This window comes from Nicrophorus vespilloides, unplaced genomic scaffold (genome assembly GCF_001412225.1).
Source record: "Nicrophorus vespilloides isolate i.1.1-1 unplaced genomic scaffold, Nicve_v1.0, whole genome shotgun sequence".
In the NCBI taxonomy this organism is placed as follows: Eukaryota; Metazoa; Arthropoda; class Insecta; order Coleoptera; family Silphidae; genus Nicrophorus; species Nicrophorus vespilloides.
Window position 1 is genome coordinate 132,919 of NW_017099608.1, and position 22,458 is coordinate 155,376.

Here is a 22,458-nt window from a genome sequence, read left to right on the forward strand (position 1 = left end):
TGAGAAGAAATATTTAGAGGATGCGAAAATAGGTGAGAAATCGATGGGATTCGGGACCACGCGACGGCTATGATGTAGTCTACAGCTGCGCGTTCTGCATGGACTGCTCTTTGTAGCAAGATGCTGTCCAAGGTATATTTCCTATCAAAGATATCGATATGATATTGGGAACGCGATTGAAGGTTGAATCGGTTTAGAACTAATTTGTGCCAACAACGAGATGTCTCTTAACTATATATACTTATGCATAAATATTGTCGGTTAGATGAGACGAAATTCCGCATTCGTCCAAATGGGACGGTGAGTTGCGCGGCCCAGTTATCTTTGCACTCCCCATCCTTTATCACCTAATCATTTTAGCGTGGAGTAGTACTAATAATAATAATAATAATAATGTTGTTTTTTTTTTCTCTCGTTCGCGTTTGATCGTGATTTCAGAATAGTATGAGCAAAAGGTCTTCAAACTCCCAACGAACCAGTAACGCCTTGCAGAGGCTTGAAGCCGGGCGAAAACATTTAGCTGCCCTCCGTTGCATCTACATTTTCAACGACGACTATAGAGAAGTCTCAAGTTACTAGTTCGCGCGAAACATAGGTAAGGCTGTGAAACTACGAAGCACCTAGCAACCGTTACATTACCATTCCAACCTTTTGCAGACAAGATGAGCGGTTTCGAAAACGTCTCAATCTACACAAAACTGTTGACGGCAGGCACCTCTGCCTGCATCGCAGACGCTGTCACCTTTCCATTGGACACAGCCAAAGTTCGCCTCCAGGTAAGCTCAAATACATGGAAATCGCATGATTCATCAAACCACATGCACTTATCGATTCAACTTTCTGGTTAACAATGAAATAGGTCACTGCGTCATAGTTGCTGGATTTTGAAGTTCAATACCTAGTGCAACTTCAATTAACGACTCAAAACATACACAATTACGACGCGTTCGGAAAATTATATTTAAAAGACATCCAAGGTGATTTTACAAAAAAAAAAACACTTTCATTACATTTTCATCCGCTAAATTGTTTATCCGTTAAATTCTCCCCCTTGAAATGTTCGTCCATTTAGTTGTTTGTCGGCAATTGTATAACAGCAATCGATAACGGCGCAACCATTATTTAATCATTTGCAATTGCATTCTGTTTGTCACTTCAAGGTTGCCGAAGGTCAGATCTTTCCTTTATGCCTGACAATTGTACATTGTTTTTCCTCTATCCAAAATCATTAAATCCTACTATAAAGCAAAAATATTATTGGCAATTCAATTTGTTTCTATTTAAGTCGCTGATGCAGCAATCAATTTTGCGTAACCCACATTTTTTTTGGTAAATAGATCATGTCTCGGACTGTATGTTATTAAAATACAAGATATATCAGTAGAAACACATTCAATCGTATCACACGAATTTGAAGCGAGGACATTTGACACTATGAGCAACAAGTATCATATGAATTGTATAATGAGCAGTGTTTATTATCTAATATTGTGTTGATAAAGAAATATTATTATTTGATTGAATCTGCGTTTCAATATAAATTAGTTGACACCAAAAATAGTATTGTCGCGGAGCAGTTTCTTATCAGACATCCAAATCTTATATTATTTGCCTCGTGGTTTTCGATACAGATCCATAGATTTCATTGATAAGATACTCATGTTTTTTTTCTAGTAAATTTCTTTACTATATCGTTTTTTTCGTAAATACCGTATCTTATCAGGGAATTAGGTTTAATAGTAGAGTTCAGTAATTTGAATACGTCCTGTTTGGTAATGTTATTTAATGCTGATCTTTTTTTATTTATTGAAGCATTCATTGTGTATTAAAAAATGTATGTTAAAAGGTTACGCAATGTAAATGTTAGGTTCGAAAATGATGTAACAAATTTTGATCGTTTTAAAATCTAGTCCAAATCGGCCGTTCCAAGGTTAATACGATGGACGAATCGAAAGTCTGTTGCTATGGTAATGATGGATTGTAATTATCGTTTCTTTGTTGTAGATTCAAGGTGAGGCTAGGTCAGTGGTCCAGAATGGAACAGTGGCACTGCTCCGTTCACAAACAGGGACACAATATGGATTATTCGGGACCTTAGCCAACATGGTCCGCCAGGAAGGCGCAAGGTATGTATCGGTTTTTCTGATCCTTTAAACGTTTAGTAACGAAAAGTCGGGCAAGTATCTAGTTTTATCCTTTTGACACGATAAGGGAGTGTATCTCAAATTTTTGTTTTGCCAAAAATACATATTTATAATAGTAAACATAATATTTTTATTTGGTCTGCTGGTTAGCTTGTGCTAGCTGGTGATTGTTTGTTGTGGGAAAGGGCAAAAGACGTTGTGTGATATGGTTTTATTGCAGGAGTCTATACAATGGCCTCTCAGCCGGTCTGCAGCGCCAGATGTGTTTCGCCTCAGTGCGAATTGGTCTCTACGACACCTTCAAGACGTTCTACCAACATCTCATTGACGGTACGACGTTTACTGGCAGTCTCTGCTAGTAACCGTTCGTTGACATCCAAAATCTTCATATTTCTATTACTCTAAGACAAAAGCAAAAAGACATACTCTTAACATCTATGATTGATCAAGAGCAAATTCCTTTCTTTATTTTTTTTACTACTTCATTCATTTGGTTTCCATTCATTTGGTTACAATTGCAAGTATACATGTATATAAATATACTAAATTCACATTCATAAGCAAAAACTAATATTCGTTTATAGTCGCGACGTACTAGGCTCGATGCTAATTTGAATTTTTGGTGGATACTTTGCAGGTAACAGCAGATCTGGCAGCCTTAACATTGGAGCTAGGGTGGCCGCTGGATTGACAACCGGCGGATTAGCCGTGTTCCTCGCGCAACCTACAGACGTAGTCAAGGTCCGCTTCCAGGCTTCGGCCAAGGGTCAGACTACCGCCCGGTACTCTTCAACCCTTCAGGCCTACAAGTCCATCGCCACCAAGGAAGGAGTCCGTGGACTTTGGAAAGGTAAAGACGTCCTTATCACTTCGTCCTTGAACTTTACGTAACGAGCCTCGAGCATTGCAACAATAAGAATAATAATAATAAAGCAGAAGCAAATTAAAAATAGTACACCTTCGTGAAATGAGCGTTTTGATAAAGGCAAGAAGATAACGCTTAATGTTTATGTTTAAAAGTGATTTAAGGCTATCAGTTATGGAATTTTTGCTTTGCCTTGCCTCCAGCCTCATTTAGCAGGCAACAAGGTAATTACAAAGAGGTTCGCGTCTTCCTCTGGGCCGTGCCGTGCCTCCTTTCCTCGTCGTTTTTGATTCGAGTTTCGTCTCGTCTCATGCAAATCGTATGTAATTACACGCATGCACGAGGCTGTTATTAAAAAAAAAACGAAGAAACAAGTAAAACAGAACAAAGCGAATAAAATGCGTTACAAACGGAATTTATCTTTCTCAGGCACCTTCCCTAACGTCAGCAGGAATGCCATTGTGAACGTCTCGGAGATTGTCTGCTACGATATTATTAAGGACACCTTGCTCTACTACCACTTGATGAAGGAAGGTGTTCCATTGCACTTCACGTCTGCCGTCATCGCTGGCTTCTGCACAACGGTCGTCGCATCCCCTGTTGATGTCGTCAAGACTCGTTACATGAACTCTGCCAAGGGAGAGTACAAGGGCGCCGCCGACTGCGGCGTTCGCATGTTCATGCAAGAAGGCACCAAGGCTTTCTACAAAGGGTAACTATCAAAAAAAACAAATCAAGCTTCGACAATTGCATTAACAAGCTTCTATCCAATCTCAGATTTACTCCATCATTCTGTCGCCTCGTTGCATGGAACATAATGATGTGGATCACCTACGAACAAATGAAGATCCTTGTTGGCAAATCCATGCAGAAACGCGAATAGAAAGGAAGCACACACGCACACAACATAACACACAAGACAAACACACAAACGACGTGCAAACAAAGACAACAGAAGAATTGGAAAAAAAATATAAGCAAAAGAATAAATTAAGAACAATAATTAAACTTTTAATTAACATACTTAAAAGTATAACTACTTTTCAAATTTAACTTGCGATTAATGCTAATATTATTATTATTTTAAAAATTGTATTTTGTTCTGTGATGATGATGATGATCGATATAGCACATTTTTCTATTTGACCAAAAAAAAAAATCAATGAGTATTGTATACTATACTTTTTTTATATTAGTTTTGTAGTCATCTATTTTGTAACAAGGGAATAAATCCGCTAAAGTAAGTTACCAAGAAAAAATTAATAAGAAGAAACTAATGTTAAGACAATTTTGATCCTTCTCGGTGTTGCTGTAGGTCAAGGGTCGTAATGATTGAAACCAATAGAACGACCTTTGTCCTTTGCGTATTATTAAATATATTCAGATCGTCTATAGAAAAAAAAAATCAGGGTAAGCTATGCAATCGCTCGTGCACAATAGTGTCGAGCGTGTTGCATATCAGTGGATATTAATTATATAATATAGTTACCATTAGGATTACCGTAGATTTCGTTACGTTCTTTTCTTCATTCTATAATTGTTTAGCTAATAATGGTATTGTTAAAATGACAAGATATTATTGTAGTTTTATGTTTATATATTGTATCCTATAATTTAAGAATATTTAATGGAGATAAAAATATATGTGACAAAGAAAATGTATATAACTTGTTTTATTTATATAGAAAAAAAATCCTATATTTAATTTCTATAATTTCACTATAACTTTGATGATTCATATATAAATATATAAAATAGTTAATACTTTTTCACAATTACTTGAATATGATTTTTACTATAATGCAATATTTGTTGTTTATCACACTATTCGAAGAATATTATAATATTTAACTTTTATGACAAACAATGAAAAAAGTTCTCATTATTAAGAATTACGTTAAATAACAAATTCTAATCCAGCAAATTGTAAATAGAATTCGTTTTTTTTTTCTTCTTTCTTCCTTCATCGCTATTAATATTCTATACAGTAGACGTGTGCCGGATTTAGTGAGAGAATCCTTAACCTACCTGAATCTTATTTTGACTGGGCCTGCATGAAGATGTTTACAAACTACTCAGACTACTAAGGTTGTGGTCTTAATCATGTCATCTGCTTAATTGGAATAAAATTTAGGCTTTCATGTGATGCCATTCTTGTTTATTCTTATTTCATGAGGTTTGCCGAGAAATGCAGATGGAAGGAGAGACAGAGGAAAAGAGACGGAGCGCAGACTTGTTTCATATTTATTAATCGCTCCAGTCCCATGTTGAAAAACAGTTTTTTTTCTTCTATAGATCGAAAGGCTATTTCAGTGCCGCGGAATAATGGATGTTTTAAAGAAAATAATGTTCAAAATAAAAGGCGTTTCGTGATGTTTGCCTGCCTTGCTATAAGGATGCCTGGCTGCGTGCGTCGGAGAGGGGAATGTAATGCAACAAACCGGTAAGCATTTGTTAAAATAGCGCTCGCCTGTTTGTTCGCTCTGAAAATAGCACGTATCTTTATTTTCTTTATATACTATACTCTATGCAATATTCTCTTTTCTCATTTTATTTATACGTGAATTTTATTTATTTATAAAGAGGATATATGAGTTATACACAAAGTTGTTATTTCTTCTGTCTGGATGTTGCAAGCAGGAATCGTCTGTAACTATGCATAAGGTTAACCGTCGGCTATAGCCGCCAGTGATGTTATGATGCTGGCACCAATATCGCGAAGCATCTTCGTCGTTACTTTCTAGAACATAAAGATATCTTCATGATGATGCGAGTTCCATCTTCCACATAACGTTACCTTTTTTCCATCTCCTGAGCAGTACGAACATTCAAGGGTGTGGGAACATTTGATACCGAATTCACGCCACATCACCACTCGACACGTGGACTCCTTCTTTCTCTCAATGGTATTACGACAAAACGACATCTTCATGTTTTCATTGGCGCTTAAAGCTTTTGGCAGTATCTACAAATGCATATATAACTCTCAACAATATATATTATATTTACTCATTTTCAATATTCACATATTCGTTCATGTCACCACAATTTCATGAAAATTATGTAGAAAAAAAAAACGATTAATTGCAAATGTACAAATTAAGAAAGTTTTTTTTAACATTACTGCAATTATTAATGCAATAATTCGATTTGTAAATTATCAATAAATTTAAAATGTATATTTTAAATTGGTTTTTGATAATGTAGTAACTGAGAATAGAGAAGATTTTTATGAATAAAGTGTTATGAAGTGTTTGAGATAGGAAAGTTAAATTTAGTTGGAAAATTTCAAATGCAATATCTGAAATGAATAAGTTATGTAGAAGTGCGGTGGAGGTAAATAGACTGATGAAAATAAGATGAGTTCTTTTTGTGCAAGTTGTTGCAAGTATAAAATAGAGAGGAGCAAACGACGAGCGACACGCGGAGAGAAGAGGATAAAAAGAAGTATTGAAAATAAAGAAAAGTATAAGAAGAAAGAAAGTAAAGAGGTAAAATAAAAATCGCAGTAGTAATAAATTGTGAAGTGCGTCGTTAAGTGAATGCATTGCAGAGGATGTAGGTGTATGTTTGTAGAATTAATGGTGGCGTTTGTTGTTAAATGGGTTTTAGGAATTCTTTTGACTTAGATGAAGTTCGTGTGGATCGGACAACAAAGAATCGGTTGATGATGAGTGGATGCGATGCGAATGTGTGTCTGCGTGTGCTGCAATGGTTGTATGTAATAATAATGAGTATTTACATTATACGAAGAATCTGATGAATCAGCGTGCGTTTTGTCGCCGTCATTCCAGCTTTGCTTGGGGTTGCAGCCGTACAGAAAGAAGTACTTCTTTCTGCTGTGGCCGTGTATGTCGATGAAAGCGAAAATTGGCCGGCAGAGTCGTTCCCTCGCGAATTGTACCAGCTTCTACACAGAGATTAATAGGATAAGATTACGATCGGCGTGTTGCCGTCGTATACCTTTGCATAATAAATTTCTGGGTGAAGAACTGGGTGAGGTTTCTTCCAGCAGCGGTTCAGGTCATTCCCGGTAAGGCCGCATCTGGAACTGGACAACAAGGATATTCGATTAAGCTTTTATAATCTTTCTTCTTCGCTTTTTATTCATTTTCTACTTCTTCATTATTATTATCAGTTTTTTTTGCGAGAGGAATGTTGGAGTTGGAGGAATCCGAGGTGATGAGTTATTGTTCCGGTCGGAGGGTCGTTTTAGCATTGTGTGTCTATAGGAAGGAAGCGGAGACGCACCGAAGGAATACTAATCGTTTTATCCGGTGCTTAGCTAGGTATCGCTAGTTAGTATGGCCAATGGGTAGATGGTTTCGTATCTAAGGTGCTGCTAGACAGACGTGTATTTGAATAAAAATCGTACGAGGCGAATTGAAAATCTTGTTTATACCATTGACCTGTTACGAAGGCCATTAATCAAGATGCGTTTCGGAATTACAAAAGGAGAACGCTGCACAGACCAGACCGGGCCTGAACGTGGAGCCCCACGTTCGGTGCCATTATTTACATAGTGTGTAGTAACACGTTTGCCACCCTACGGCCAGATATTTGAGATGGAGGCATGCATTTTTTATAGACTGCTCGCTCGTTAAACAATGCAGGTAGCGATCTTTATTTACGTATAATGGGGTGCCTTTAAAGAGTGTCCAGTGGCGGGGCCGGACGGAACCGGGGGCAGGCGGAATCCGGTGGGTCGCACCTGGCCACCTCAGCCACCCGGAAGGACGGAGCCGAAAAAAACGGTTCCGCGCTGTCTGCGCGACGGCGCCGCATGTCCACCCATCGGAGATGTACCATCGCGGATCCATCTTTCAGATGGTGCAACGCTACTGGTTCACGGTCGTGACGAGACGCACCATTCTAGTTAGCCTGAAAGAAAGAAAAGAGCCGGCGAAAAAACGAACAGCGAAAGAAAGCGCGGCCAAACGAAAAATAAGACCAGCAAGAAGAAGCCCGATGAACGGGGCAGAGCTGAACAGAAGAGAGGAGAAGCTTTGTTGCTGCTCCGACCATTATTTTTTATTTTTATTTATTTTATTATTTATTTATTTTTTTGGTTTGTTCGTTTGATTGTTTGTTTTGGAATTGAGAAACCACTGCATTCAGTAATTTGTTTTGAAAATGTGTAACTTGTAAGGATAAAGTGGCCATTTACGGGTAAATAATTATGGTGTCCTTGCTTTTGTAAAAGTCGCCGTTTTCGTCTCGTCGTTCTCGGTCGGCCCCGCGCACTTTGCGCGGAAATTTAGCATAACCATACTAAAACTGAATTACTAGCTAGTTCATGGAATCTCTTTCTGCACTGTCCACCGTATGAGGCTTTTTCATTCCGGTTTATTATTAGCCGGTCGGCGCTGCAGTAATTCAATTTATTACGGTGTGTTTCTCTGTGTGTATCCGTATGTACATGGTATGGATGTGTGCGCGCGTTTGGAAATGTGGAATGGATGGCAATGACTGGTTATTGTGGAGCAACAATAGATTCGAAGCTGCGATCGGTTCGCCTCTTCCATTGTTTTTTCTTTTCTTTCTGCACCGTCTTTTCCATCGAAAGCGAATCTCTGAGGTCAAGTCTGGGTTCAACGGAACTCACTTGTCCGCTCGCCAATTCCTTCCTCCATATGGAAAACTGTCAAACGCACGATGCTTCATCCATAGCATGTCCACAATATGCTAATGCTTCGCCAGCTCGGAATGTTAATGCATCAACTCACTTTTACTAATTACATTCAAATTATCCGATTCCATCCAATTTCGACCTAAGCAATGCATCTATAATCTTAGGATCGTTAATTACGTATCTCCGCTCACTATTACCACAACCATCATGCAATACAGTCTTTAGAGGAAGAACGTAAATTACCACCATTTCAAATACCATGTTATTTCCTTGCTGCTCATTTCATTATTTGCAAACTATTCTCGGAAAACTTTCTGAAAATACTCTGAACATTAACATGCATCTTTTAGATTTATTCAATCTATTCTAGTTTCCGAGAAAATCACTAAAATATAAAAACACTGCATATTTTTTTCTTAACTTTCAACGCGAATTACAGCCAAATTAAACTACAGCAATCAGTTGTAACAATATTTTGGCACTTTATGCATTAACATATAACTTAGTAGGTATACCAAATTCGCGTAATTTATATGTTACTTGAATGGTATCGCGTAACCACATGAATAGAAAGGAATCATTTTTAAATATAAAAATTTTAGAATTGACTTTTAGCACGAAAATAATATTAATTACAGATAGACATATGATACATTTCTTTTAGCGACTGAAACTTGATTAGCCGATGTCTGCGAAACATTAAAAGTTGATGGTTGTTGTTTTGTTTTTCTTTCAACCCGATGTTAATTCAGTTTCAGTTAAGTGTTTACTGGTAGATGAATAACGTCGTTTATGAAGCGTGCCAAATTCGAAGAGGCAATGAACCAATGAACCGGCTGACGGAATTTCCAACGGTTTGTAAACCGACAGAAATACAAACGAAAATAAAATGAATAATAACGCGAACGAAACGGCAATTCACGGTGAATTTGGACGTTGCGAAGAACGATTGGAATAACGTTGATGGCGCGAATGAACGACCGTCAGTTTCGCACCATTCCAATTAATTGTAAATCGGTCCGTAATTACCCCGTTGCGCAATGCGGTTTACGTGACCACACACACAAGACGAAAGGCGACAAAAGAAAAAAAAAGAGACAAACGCGCTCGGCCACATACAGCAGAAGAACGTAGAACGAAGCAAAAAAAATAAATAAATAATTAAACAACGGACAATGGAAACGTAAAGCGAAGCAAATACGAATTTTATTACGATTTTTCGTTCGAACTTTTTGTGGTTTCTATTAAAAATCAATTTTAAATAAATTCCAGATAAATTCTTTATTTATTTTGTTAATTTTCAAGATATTTATCAAATACTAGACAAAACTTTTGAACTTTACAAAAGTTTGTTCAAATCAATGTTAATACACTCTTACAATAATTGAAGTTATTATTATCTATATATAAAATTGGGTACATTTTAATTAATTAAAGAAAAAAACTAGTTTTAAATTGTTGTTTAATTAAGTATATTAATTTATTCTAAATATTAAAAAAAAAATAAATGAATTCTATTTTTTTTTTAATAATACTGTTAAATTTGTTAGATCAAACTAAATAATTTATATTAGTTAAGTAAACATTTGATTTGTTAAAGTCAATTTTTGTTTGTATTTGTAAAGAAATAATTTAAATTTTTATTATGTTTTCGCGTAAGAAATGTGAAATGTATATATATAAAATTGGGTACATTTTAATTAATTAAAGAAAAAAAACTAGTTTTAAATTGTTGTTTAATTAAGTATATTAATTTATTCTAAATATTAAAAAAAAATAAATGAATTCTATTTTTTTTTTAATAATACTGTTAAATTTGTTAGATCAAAGTAAATAATTTGTATTAGTTAAGTAAACATTTGATTTGTTAAAGTCAATTTTTGTTTGTATTTGTAAAGAAATAATTTAAATTTTTATTATGTTTTCGCGTCAAGAAATGTGAAATGTATATGCTACCGCTGTTACCCATAAAATATTTCAGTAGGGTTTTTTTTTTGAAATGTTTATAAACAACCGATCTGGTTTTTGAATGAAACGAATTAACGGTGGGTCCATTTTTTTATGGTTTTCTTTAATGGCGTTCCAATAGGGACATAAATTATACTCTGACACAAATAGGCCGCTCGTAAAAAAATACAAACACATAACACGGCGACGTTAATGAAAACCTCTCAGCTTTCTGAATATTACACCGTGCGACTGTAATCCTTTATGAAAGTTCCACGAACACAGTTCAAATATTGATAAATCGTTAAGGTTCTTGATCATTGATAAAACCAATACAAATTTAACTAATAATTTGTTGTGGTCTGCTTAAATTCACTTTTTTATATATATTTACAGTGGAACCTCGCTTAACGAACAAAATTAATTGCAAGAATGAAGACCCAGATTGCTACATCATTTTAAAAACTTGTGTATACATATTACGTGTATTTTTTAATATGTTTCACTGTACGAGTAAAAGTCCGGAAATTTTGAAACTCGTTAATTTTTGGAATAAACTATAGCTATAGTATAATCAAATATCTTTTGGAAGCAATACTTAAGAAGATATTATTGAATATTGTGTATTTATGATTATGAAAATTAACTAATTCTGCTAAATTTTGGACTTAAGACTACATTTCTAAACATTAGATATTAGATTTATATAATCTTGTATAGACAATATTTGTATTTCCATAATTTATTTAATCCTAAAAAAATTCCAATTTATCCACTATATTTTTTATTTGGACTTTTGGATTACAAAAAAATGTACTTCAATATTAATTAAAATGCTTAAAGAGAAAAAAAAATTGCGTATTTAAGATTTAGGTGTTAATAAAGTTGTTTATTCGTATTTATGTGCTATTATTGAAGTTGTTTGGATGGACTTTGTTGGACGTTTATCAGACAGAGTTCAGTATGGACATTTGAGGTTTTTGATGTGTCTATAAATAAGTAATGTGCCGAAAATTAATATTCGAACGACGTCCGTTAGCTGTTAATACGAAAGCGGAATAATAAAACAATTAATAGCAAGTAATTTGGAAGATAATCAACCGTAATCTAACGGCACCGAATTTTCGCAAGTGGATGACCAGGCAAAGTTCGGGCCAGGTGGAGAGACCCGAAGAAGACCACAAAAAGAAAAAGTAGGATTCAACGAGAAGATGGATTTTCGTCTTTGCTGCGGCTCCCATATATTGTTGTGCGTTGTGGCCTTGTGTGGGTCTTTCTCGTTCGAGTCCTTTTTACGAGTACGTGAAGGCATCTCAATAAATCATTTTGCCAATTCGTATTTATTACCGGAGTCTAGACTGAGCCTAAGACAATTATCAGTTTCGCAACTAATAATCGCGGCTAATCGGTAATTTATGTTTCGCCGAAGTCCCTTCTATGCAAATCAGACGTTTCGCCTTCATTTCCACCACAATTATCTAATCCGACCCTCGTAACATCTCCGCGAAGACCATTCATCACGCGCGTTGCGACCTGCTCCGATGCCTCTCGTTCTTGGAAGGATTCAGGCCCTCAAGGGCTTCACCGTCCCATCTTATTCTCGCGCTTTGCCTCACCTCTCTACCTTTTTCCCCCCGCAACGTTTCTACTTTATTTTCATTTTTCCTCTCTCGTTGAATTTTATTTATTGTTCCTCGTCTTCTTCTTAGTCTTCTTCTTCATCATCGGTTTTGGTATCTGTTTTGCTGTGTCTTTCCCACACCGCGCGCGAAATTAAAACGGATTTCGCACAATGGAAATAAACAATTTTATGATTTCCATACCGGCCTCGTTCGGGTTTTTGTATCCTCTCTTTGTATATACATACATATCTTTGTCTCTCTCTCTCTCTCTTGTCTCTCGCACCAACATTCGTGTTTCTCATTTTGGTCGCATCTCTTTCCTTCACTTCGCATCCAGCTTTTAGATTACGATATTTTAATACTGGAATACACACATCCACATACGTATATAAATAGATTGCAGCAGCAAAAGGACAATAAAACTCTGGAGCCGGTTTAAAATTATATACTGTACTTAGTATAACGATTATACACGGCGAACGTCTGTGCCTTTTTTATTTCGCGATTTATACACAATAAAATCAAATATTAATTAAACTGCAAATTTACCATCGTCCTCCGCGTCGCATCGATTCCTCTTCACCTCCTCTCTCCTCCTCCAAACCCCATCTTTTACCTCATTTATTTGCTCTTCTCGCCAACCGACATTCCTTTGTTTCGCAACAGATCTTGATTTAATTAAGTTATAAAAACATCGCTCGGTACCTGCGATTTTCTGAGACGTCCTTAACCTCGCTCTCTACGTTTTGTAATTTTATTTTTTTTTTACAACAAAACCCGACCACTTGTAATAGCGGTAAACACTTTTTTTTTCTTACTCTACGTACTTCATGTTACAACCATATTTTTTCTTAAAAAAAAAATACATTTTTATAGGCGCAAAGACCTACGGTCAATAGCCCAATGCTTCCTTATATCTCTTACATACACTTATAATATTAATTTAATTTTGATTTTATATTTTTCTTTCTTCAAACTTTAATTTTGCGACTGTCATCATTGACGTTGTACAGTTCGATTTTAAAATGCGCTAATTGATGTGCAAACCGTGGTTCACGTGAAAAAAATCTATCTGACTTACAAATTTTTTTTTCGAAATTAATATACAAGGTAAGTAATGTAAGAAACACGCGAAGAAGAAGAAAAAAAAACAAACAAATATATAATAATCCATTGTATATTGTTTGTGTCATCTTTTGCTTCTAGAATTTGAATGATCCAAAGAACAATTGCTTATTTGTTCGGTGTTTGTATATGAGAAAGAGTGTTCGAATTTTGGCTGCAGTTTTCATTTTCTTTTCTTTTGTATTTTATATTTCCGAGCTGTTTTCGTTTTGTATTTTGTTTGGGCAATGGATTTTCCGAGAATGTTTTGGTCGTTCTTCAAGAATTCGAACAGCTGCGTTGCCTCTTTTGATCGCAAATGAAAATATGAATAGAATACAGAAATTGCCATTGTTAAGCAATCGTCGCCTTGCCAAGTTCATGTGCACAAAGTAGTAGTACAGGAAAATAAGATTTTTTTTTAAATCAACTTGATAAAAAATATTTTTTAAAGATAAAAATATAGATTTTTCGAAACAAAATTTAACTCTTCAAAAATTCATTTATATATTAAATAATTGTATAACTTGTATTACAATAGAAAATTGATAATAATTTAAATATTAAAGTAAATTATATATTTTTCTTTTAAATAAAAAATGTGGGAATCAAATACAGGGAGAATTTTATGAATATGATATTGCTCTTCAAAACTTCATTTAAATATTAAATAATTGTAATACAAGTTATAGAAAATTGATAATAATTTAAATAGTAAAGTAAATTATATATTTTTCTTTTAAATCAAAAATGTGGGAATCAAATACAGGGAGAATTTTATGATTATGATATTGCTCTTCAAAACTTCATTTAAATATTAAATAATTGTAATACAAGTTATAGAATATTGATAATAATTTAAATAGTAAAGTAAATTATATATTTTTCTTTTAAATCAAAAATGTGGGAATCAAATACAGGGAGAATTTTATGATTATGATATTGCTCTTCAAAACTTCATTTAAATATTAAATAATTGTAATACAAGTTATAGAAAATTGATAATAATTTAAATAGTAAAGTAAATTATATATTTTTCTTTTAAATCAAAACTGTGGGAATCAAATACAGGGAGAATTTTATGATTATGATATTGCTCTAGTGTTTCTCAGGTTTTGAGTAATGGAAGCACGGAAAAGGTAGTTAAATGAAATCGTTTCAATTTGTTTGTAAAGTTTGTAGGAATTCTTGATTTATTGCCCATAAAGGAACTTATTACTTTTACTATTGTTACGTGACTTTTCTAGGAATTATTTAGTGTAGTTGGTTTTGTAAACACATGTAAGCAGGTGCAGAAGTAAATTTCCCTTGACGATTAAACTGCATGAATAAATGCATTGTTCTCGTTCAGGCCCGACTTGATTAGTTACGTAATTGGAGAAGAGGTGCAGACGACGACGAGGATGGTGCGTGCGTGCGTGGTTGTTTTGGTTTCGGGTGACCGTAAGTACGGAAAAATCGTTAAACAATGGATCGCAGCGTTTAATGGGCAATGAAAATGGCGGGCAATGATGTGTTTTCTTTTATTTTCTCTTATTTCTCTCTCTCTCTCTCTCAGAGCTTTTTGTGCGTTATTTTCTTTTTAATGGCGCCGATCGCTGGGAATTTATTGCGATTGGGCAGAGGCGATGGGAACGGACCGAACCGAACGGGAGGCGAACTTTTCATAACGCCTCCGATGCCCGGTACTTACAATGTCAATGGTACCAGGTGTAATTTATGTGCCGAACAATGCGATAATAAAGCACGGGTAGTTGCATTACATTTTTCCTACCGAAGGACTAGAGGAGGATGGACGCTTCTGGTGAGAGCCTTTGGTGGGGGCACATCCGGTGCAGAGGCCACAAAACCGTCGCTCCGCACTGGACGCTCTTTAGTCAGCGATTAAACTCTTTAACATTAGCATCACCTGCAGTAGACCAGGAACAGTTCAGGGTTCACCAATCGACATAGCCATGCATAAGTTCAGTGTTCTAAGTGTGGCTCTAATGCTGTTCGCCGCCAGCTCGCAAGGTACGTACGCAGGTTTGCAAAAAAGGGTGAGAACAATACCACTGGCCCCCCTTTAAATTAACCTTCGACCCCGACTTTTTGGACTGCGATCGACCGTTCATTGTTTACTGAGCACTATAAGCGATAAACGACGAGGGTCAGCGTTTAAATTCGTCGTTTCGAGCAGCGGAAACACGACATTATTTCATTTAAAATTATTGACCAGTGCCCGAATGCGCCTTGCATAATCTCTCGATTATTATTACCATCATTTCGATTTGTTCCTCATCGGAATTATTTATTAATTGTGGGCATATTTTACAGCCCAGAGGATCACGACCATACAGTTAGACAATGTCCAATATTTCGTTAGCCGGATGAACCCGTACTCGCCGGAACTCAATTACTTTTTAGCATACCAGTACTGCAGATCTTTAGGATTGCAACTCGCATCTTTCGAGACCAGAGAGAAGGCTGATTCCATCACCCAGTATCTCAGCAATGCAGGTACAGTTAATCAAGAGTAATTCGCGATCGAATTAGTTAGCTAATACTTGTTGGCATTATGGTTAGGTTACAATAAGTACGACTTCTGGACTTCTGGTAACAAACTTGGCACCGATATGTTCTTGTGGATGAGCACCGGTTTACCTTTCAATGCGACTTTCAACTACATGAAGAAACAGAACGATGCCGCCGATGACACCATGGACATTCCCAGCGGCAGCACCAGCCCCCAGAGAACAGCTCGCGAAAGGTACCTAATACCATAACTTAAAACTTCCTGACCATTTCTTCAACGATCTGTGGTATTGTTTTAGCGATAGCGGAGCCGCCAACGGATGCGTCGCTTTGAAGGCGCCGAGCTTCGAGTGGGACACCGACGATTGCATGACAATCAAGGATTTCATTTGCGAACAAACGCGTTGTTATTATTATAATTACGGCTCGATTCCTGTGTCATCCGCGCAGGGGTAAGAAGGTGAGCCCGCACAGCACCCCACCTAGGGTTTAAGCGAATTTCCCGAATTAACAGACCCAGGTGGCAGGTAGCAAGGTGGAAGGGCTATTTTTTAATAACTAATTCTCTATTCTCCCCATTTCTCAGTTGAATCATGTAAACATTAAAATTTAAAACGAAAATCATCATACAACAAGCATATCAATTATAATTTAAAACGATTTCAAGGCTTGAACTAACAAAAATATTTCTTACATATTTGGTCTAAAAGCTTTCTGCAGCGCTTTAACACTGAGATTACTCTCTTTGAGGCTTCGAGCTGCTAGAAGAGAAGCAGGTATAACGAGTACTAATATTTACGTTATTTCAAGGTCGAAGATAATTATACCCATCTTAAAATAGCCGCCGCTGGGAATGCAGTCAGTGCACCCGCGGCACGGCTTTTTCCCCGTGTTCCTCTTTAACGTTGGCTTCTTGCAGGCGTCCCCTGACCGCCGCCGCGACCACCACCACCACATCAACCACCACCACAACCACCACGACCACCACAGAGAAACCGGACGCGTCGTCCTCGCCGGCTTTGGAGGAGTTCAAGCACCACACCATCAACGAGTTCATGAGCAAGTGGCGCTCGAGCTTCTCCCATTCCTCGGAGGCCGCCAAGGACGGCGCACAGGACATCAAGGCTCCGGTTTTCCCCCATGGAAGCGAGGACGTGGCCGTTGAGCAGGCGACGAACGGCCCTTACGACACCTTCCTCGGCATGGAACTGCACGACGATCCGGCCGCTCTCGTGGAGCACCACGACCAGGATAACGATTACGTGTCTACGATCGAGCCCGAGACCGGTACACTTTACGAGCGTTTCTTAAAATCCGTCCAATAATTTAATATTTATATGTACTTTGTTTCATCATTATTAATATTTTTTTTTTATTTTATTATTTTTTCGTTCCAAAGGAGCTCTTAGTACTTCATTTACTCTTATTTTTTTTTGTTTGTTCATTTTGTTTCTATTCTCATAATTCCATGTAACATAACAACTACATATAGTGCCTTATACCTTAGCTATTAGTTATATAATCGACAATGTGTATCTGTCGGACATTATTTTTTTTTTGTATGTATTCGCCCCGACGAAAATCGACTCGAGGAAACGAGATTTCCGCGGGCGCGAAAATTATTAAAAATTATACATATATACATAAAAAATGCGAAAAAAATCAAGACGTAGGTGAAAAATGATGAAATGCGTTTTTACTTACTTGCCGTAAATTACGCCCTCGGGATTGAGCATCGGGATTATCTTGAATATATACCGTTCTCTAGCCCTGGCTGCCCTCTCATCCATGCTCATCAGAAACCGCACCACTCCATCCATTATCCATGACGAGTTGCTTTCGCCCGGATGCACGCGAGCAGTCAGAAACACCAAAGCTCTTTCCTGCAAAGAAAACACCGCAATCAAATGAGTTCCCAGCAAACGAAAATCGTGATACACCGACCTCCAATGGAGTATTAGAAGATTTGGCCGTGACCGTGATCAACGGAACTTCATTAAGATCGTTCACGCTCATAGTCAACCTGTCCACCCTGCTGTAAATATCATCTGAAATTTCTAGACATGGCAATATAGAAGTCTGCAAATAGAGGAATTCAGTGAAATTCACTAGCATTATTTTCAAATTCATACTAGCATTCTGGTATAAGTATATGGAAAGTGGTAGGCGAAGTAGGAATAGTCATGGTAGTACGGAAACGAAACGGTAAAAGTAAGAGTCCGGTACTGTCTTCCAGTATCCCTATCAAAGCTTTCATTGCCAAAATACATCATCTTCTCTCCAACTTTCCGCCAACCTAAAAGCAGCTCAAATCAAGATAATGGAAAGGATGATGGATGTCCACCCAACCTGTTCCTCGGCTTAGGAAATCGTTGACTGAGAACATGACTGGCTGCAGGCCATAATTGAATTGGCTGTTGGCTTTTTGGAAGTTGACAATGTTAAAGGTATATTGTACGGCCGGCAGCATGTTGCTAACTTGAAAGTAGAACCACTGCAAGCCGTTCGTCATATTTATATCCGGGGATATAAATAGATTATACTCATAATGCGCCACCTGTGAAGATGGAAATTAATTTCTTCGTCGTAGACTTGAGTTATTTCTGGTCTTTACTTGCTCGACTTTCCTGAGATTTCCGCATTCGAAACGCGACTCAAACTGCAGCGTAGGAGGATTTCTCCTCATCCTAGAGCTGATCTGCACATTCCTATTTATACTCGCCAAATCCGCTAATCGGAGCACTTCAGGCCTAAAAAATCAATTCAATTTTTACTTCTGGGTTTTCCCTCTCCAATCAAAGCTCACTCAGGCAGGTCGGATTCCTCATCGGTTTCAATTAACTTATCCAAGTCGAATACAGTTTTTCTTTCGAATCCACCTTGCTGCATGCCCTTCAGGATCCGCGCCTTACGAGCCATATCATCCCTGCAATTTTCCACCTGATCATTTAGTCCTCTTCATTGCTTACATCAACTTACAAGCAGACGTAATTGATATTCGTCGCGACGCTGCCAGCATCATTAGCGTCGCTTTCCGCGAAAACCGCATCAGGAAACGCCTGTTTGTTGATTTTGCTGTTTCTTTGCACGCGATTTTCCAGAACTCTATTCAAATTATTTTTGTAAAAGCAGATGTTATGGAACGTTCTCATTTTCACTTGTACGACTTCCGGGTAAAATTCTTGATAGTAGGGAGCAACGCTACAAGGATAACCAGTTCTCACCTACCGTTTAATATCAGACTACCAACGACTTACAAATCTATACTATCATAATTTGACTCCTCTTCCAATTCCTCATCATTAATCTGCACATCTTCCTCGTCATCGCTTTCTTTCAAACCATCCTCATCATCACTCTCCTCCGACGCCGCTCTTGTGGGACTTTTACCTTGATCTCTTTTCTCCTCTTCATCTTCACTCTCATCATTATCACTATCATCGGAATGAAGATTCGATATTTCATCGACTACAAAATGGTGATATTAATGTTTCACCAACTACTACATTTAATGAAACTCACTATACTCTTGTATTTCATCCGATAAATTGAGATTCAACTTAGAGGGTGTAATCGTCATAGACAAAGTATTGATACCACGATTCAAAACCGTATATGCTTTACTCGCAGATATTCTTTGCTTAAGCTCTTCCAATTTATCAATCTTAGTGAAAAACTCCAAAAGCATATTCCACAAATACGGCTTTGAAATATTTTGTATTCCCCTATCTAAAATGCATTTTTATCTCAATCTATATTATTATTTAAAAATCTTAATTGATATTAATTTACAAATTTACATTTAAAAAAAGTCAATTTAACTGAAAAAATAGTTATTTTATTCCAGGAATAACCAGTAAATATATTAGTTTTTATATTGGCAATATTCCAATTTTAAAATCGCTTCGTTAGTTTTGATGAAAGCAATAAAAAAAACTAACGACATTTTGCATGCATAATTTAAATTTGTAAATTCAGATTTTTTTAAATAAAATCTATTCTTTTTTGATAAAACTATGTAAATATAAATAATTAAACTAAGTAAATTCTGAAATGGTATTGTTGGTTTGAAAATATAATATTATATATTAACTAGTTGAATGAAGATTGAGATGTTGTAGAAAATTTATTGCTTCATAAATTTGGCACTAATTCAGTAATGAAAGCAAGAGTTTTGGATCAAAGAAATATGTGTGTTAGTTAAATAAGTTATGTGGAAATTAAATTGCATAAGTTCCCACGCATCTGACATTTAGAGGAATGATTTCAGAGCTCGTGACGGGTTATGTACTTACGAGACCGTGTAATTCGGTACAGGGTCGTCATGAGGTACTTTTTGTGGTTTAACTTCTCGGTGTGGTGCAGAGCAGTATTTAGGATAAAGTGGAATGTCTTCTCCGAATGACTCATTTCATAGACGGCATCAGCTATAATCAAATGCATTAGCATTATATAATTTTAACTTAGGTGACTTACGATTTCTGGAGAGCAATCGAAGTAAAGCAATGGCTGTTGGGTATTTGTTGGTGGTTGGAACTATATTGACCAGTGATATAAGAAAGGCTTCGCTACAGACGAGAGCGCAGTTTTTCTCTGTAGATGTATAGGATCAGATTGATTGTAGCTTTGATTATCCTGCACTTACTGTTGCGACAGATGACTTTAATGAGTGGTAACATGCTCTGAGATATATCCTTGTGGGATTTGTAACGATTTACGTGACGTCCCAGGAATTCAACAGTAGCATTGGGTATTTGAGAGATCTGCGATTGGCCTCGTCTTAGGTATAGACAGTTGATTATCTTTAAGAGACGTAGTTGGATATCGTAGAAGATAGTATTGGTTTTCTCGTGGATGAAGTGCTGGTAAAGACATTGAAAGGCATCCAGGATGGCGCGGAAGTTCGAAGGTTCGTAGAAGAACTTCCTGATGGATTTCCTATCCACCTCTGAGGTGGTCGAATTCTTCATGATCAATTTGGCCAAGATCTCGAGAACGTAGGTGCATTCCTTCAAGCTGTGCGTGGTCTTAAAAAAAAATAAAGAATAGCAACGAAACTGTGAGCAAAAGTGATGAGTTGTTGCATTGGACCGGAGAGTTTTTGGCCTGCGTCCAGAGCTATCGTTTGGTGGTTGTTTGTTTATCGGACGTCATTTGCAGTAGATTGATCCTAAATTGTCGCTTCCACCTTGGTCTTCGCTACTAAGCAAGGACAATCATTGTGGCACGATCGCGTGCACGGTTGATAGATTTAGTTCCGTTTTGACCGAAACCCTGATATTTTTATCACTGTTTAATGCCCAACAGCATGCACATTCTCTATGCGCCGGCAGTGGTGTTTCGAGCACGCGAAAGGTCAGCACAACAAATATTTGCTATTCTTTCTCAACCCCTCTCTGTCTCTCTCTAACCCATTTACCCACTCCATCCGTTCAAGTTGATGTTCTTACGCAAAGCTATTACGCACTGCAGCTTTAAAACATAATACTCACCCTCAGGATATCGACGAGGATTAAGGGAAGTGTTGGGTGCTGGCAGATGTATTTCACCGTGAAATTGGTCACTGCCATCACTGAAAGAAACTCGGTTAATCACAAACCCTGACCTGGTGTAACTTACGAAATACTCTTGGAGCCTTGACGGTTTGATATCAGGAAGACGATTCTATAAAGAATTTTCAGATTATCCGCATCCTGTGTCCTTTTCAGCACCTCGAACAGCTTGTTGCAGTCCCCTTTCAGCGTCTCCTCGACTGTATGTATGCAAACAGAAAATAAGAATCAGTACGGCCGTCGCGCTTGAAATAGCATTCCACGTTACATTCTAGCGACAGTGCATTCTGTGCCATTTCGTGGTGCAGGACGATCAAGGAAAGCAAGGAAAACAAATGGACGAAAACAAGAAAAAATGTAAAATAAATAAGAAATGTAAAAGCGAAAGGCAATTATTTTTGTATGTCGGCGGCGACTGGTACGCTCCTCGCGACACTTTCAGGACGCTTACGCTGCTGAAACTAACCGATACAAATGCTGAAAGTTATGACTTAAATCGCACTTGAATTTGGCGGATCGCGCTCCGCGACGTGCGCACTGACAAGTATTAATATATTAGAGCGATTCCACCATCTGTTGATCTCAGCTGCGCTATCGCGGAATTGCACAAGCTCATGATGGAAGGAAAAACGGATCGTCGAAACGGCCGGAAATGAAACGCCGGCAAACCGATAAACATATTCTATTATTATATCCAGGCAGAACTGCCAGCTACACCTACATATATTTACATATAGTAATAATATATTTCTACCCCGACTTACGACGGATTCATATGTTGCAAATTCAACAGTCATATTTCATATGCAAATACCAATCTCAATTGTTCAAATGAAAAACAAAAAGTTTCATATTAATATCATAAGCTTGAGTTTACTTTTTGCAATTTATAAGGGTTGTAATTAAAATCAATTTCATTGAGATTTGTTTTATTTGAAATTATTTAAAAGTATATTCCATTTCTTATACTATATTGAAATACATACGTAAATATCCATCGAGTATCAAACATCCATTTACAATCCTCAACTACGGTTTCCTTCTTACCAAAATTCCATCCTAAAAAAACTCTACACTC

The 22,458-nt window shown here is 37.0% G+C and overlaps 3 protein-coding genes across 6 annotated transcripts in view; 2 read left to right on the top strand and 1 right to left on the bottom strand.

The window, feature by feature from the left end:
* LOC108564867 (mitochondrial uncoupling protein 2-like) overlaps window positions 1–4,017 on the top strand; it is a 5,239-nt gene extending 1,222 nt beyond the window's left edge. For 2 of the 3 annotated variants that reach the window (XM_017924041.1, XM_017924043.1), the window contains exons 2-8: window positions 439–595; window positions 658–776; window positions 2,005–2,126; window positions 2,365–2,474; window positions 2,782–2,994; window positions 3,439–3,721; window positions 3,787–4,017. In XM_017924041.1, the coding sequence (XP_017779530.1) occupies window positions 663–776; window positions 2,005–2,126; window positions 2,365–2,474; window positions 2,782–2,994; window positions 3,439–3,721; window positions 3,787–3,892 (948 nt within the window). In that variant the 5' untranslated portion in view covers window positions 439–595; window positions 658–662 and the 3' untranslated portion in view covers window positions 3,893–4,017. Of the gene's footprint in view, window positions 1–12; window positions 301–438; window positions 596–657; window positions 777–2,004; window positions 2,127–2,364; window positions 2,475–2,781; window positions 2,995–3,438; window positions 3,722–3,786 lie in introns of those variants that run through there. The other variant, XM_017924044.1, reaches the window with a different exon arrangement.
* A 1,527-nt stretch (window positions 4,018–5,544) lies between these two features.
* On the bottom strand, window positions 5,545–22,018 carry LOC108564870. The gene is made up of 19 exons (XM_017924050.1): window positions 21,649–22,018; window positions 21,455–21,580; window positions 21,321–21,400; window positions 20,474–20,855; window positions 20,305–20,421; window positions 20,124–20,255; window positions 19,351–19,557; window positions 19,086–19,296; window positions 18,808–19,029; window positions 18,635–18,754; window positions 18,443–18,578; window positions 18,178–18,385; window positions 17,961–18,124; window positions 17,773–17,907; window positions 17,533–17,711; window positions 6,973–7,060; window positions 6,752–6,919; window positions 5,807–5,974; window positions 5,545–5,749 (listed from the first exon to the last, which is right to left on the bottom strand). Exons 1-19 carry the CDS (start codon window positions 21,674–21,676, stop codon window positions 5,675–5,677), a joined length of 2,946 nt encoding a protein of 981 aa, XP_017779539.1. The 5' UTR covers window positions 21,677–22,018; the 3' UTR covers window positions 5,545–5,674.
* Window positions 14,374–17,508, top strand: LOC108564872. 2 transcript variants are annotated; one of them, XM_017924051.1, is made up of 5 exons: window positions 14,374–15,327; window positions 15,631–15,813; window positions 15,880–16,063; window positions 16,128–16,280; window positions 16,748–17,508. In XM_017924051.1, the coding sequence occupies exons 1-5, from the start codon at window positions 15,270–15,272 to the stop codon at window positions 17,151–17,153; spliced, it is 984 nt and encodes a 327-aa protein (XP_017779540.1). In that variant the 5' UTR covers window positions 14,374–15,269; the 3' UTR covers window positions 17,154–17,508. The 2 variants fall into 2 exon arrangements, with proteins under 2 accessions (XP_017779540.1, XP_017779541.1); XM_017924052.1 differs by having other exon boundaries at window positions 16,128–16,288; window positions 16,748–16,822.
* Window positions 22,019–22,458: the final 440 nt, after the last annotated feature.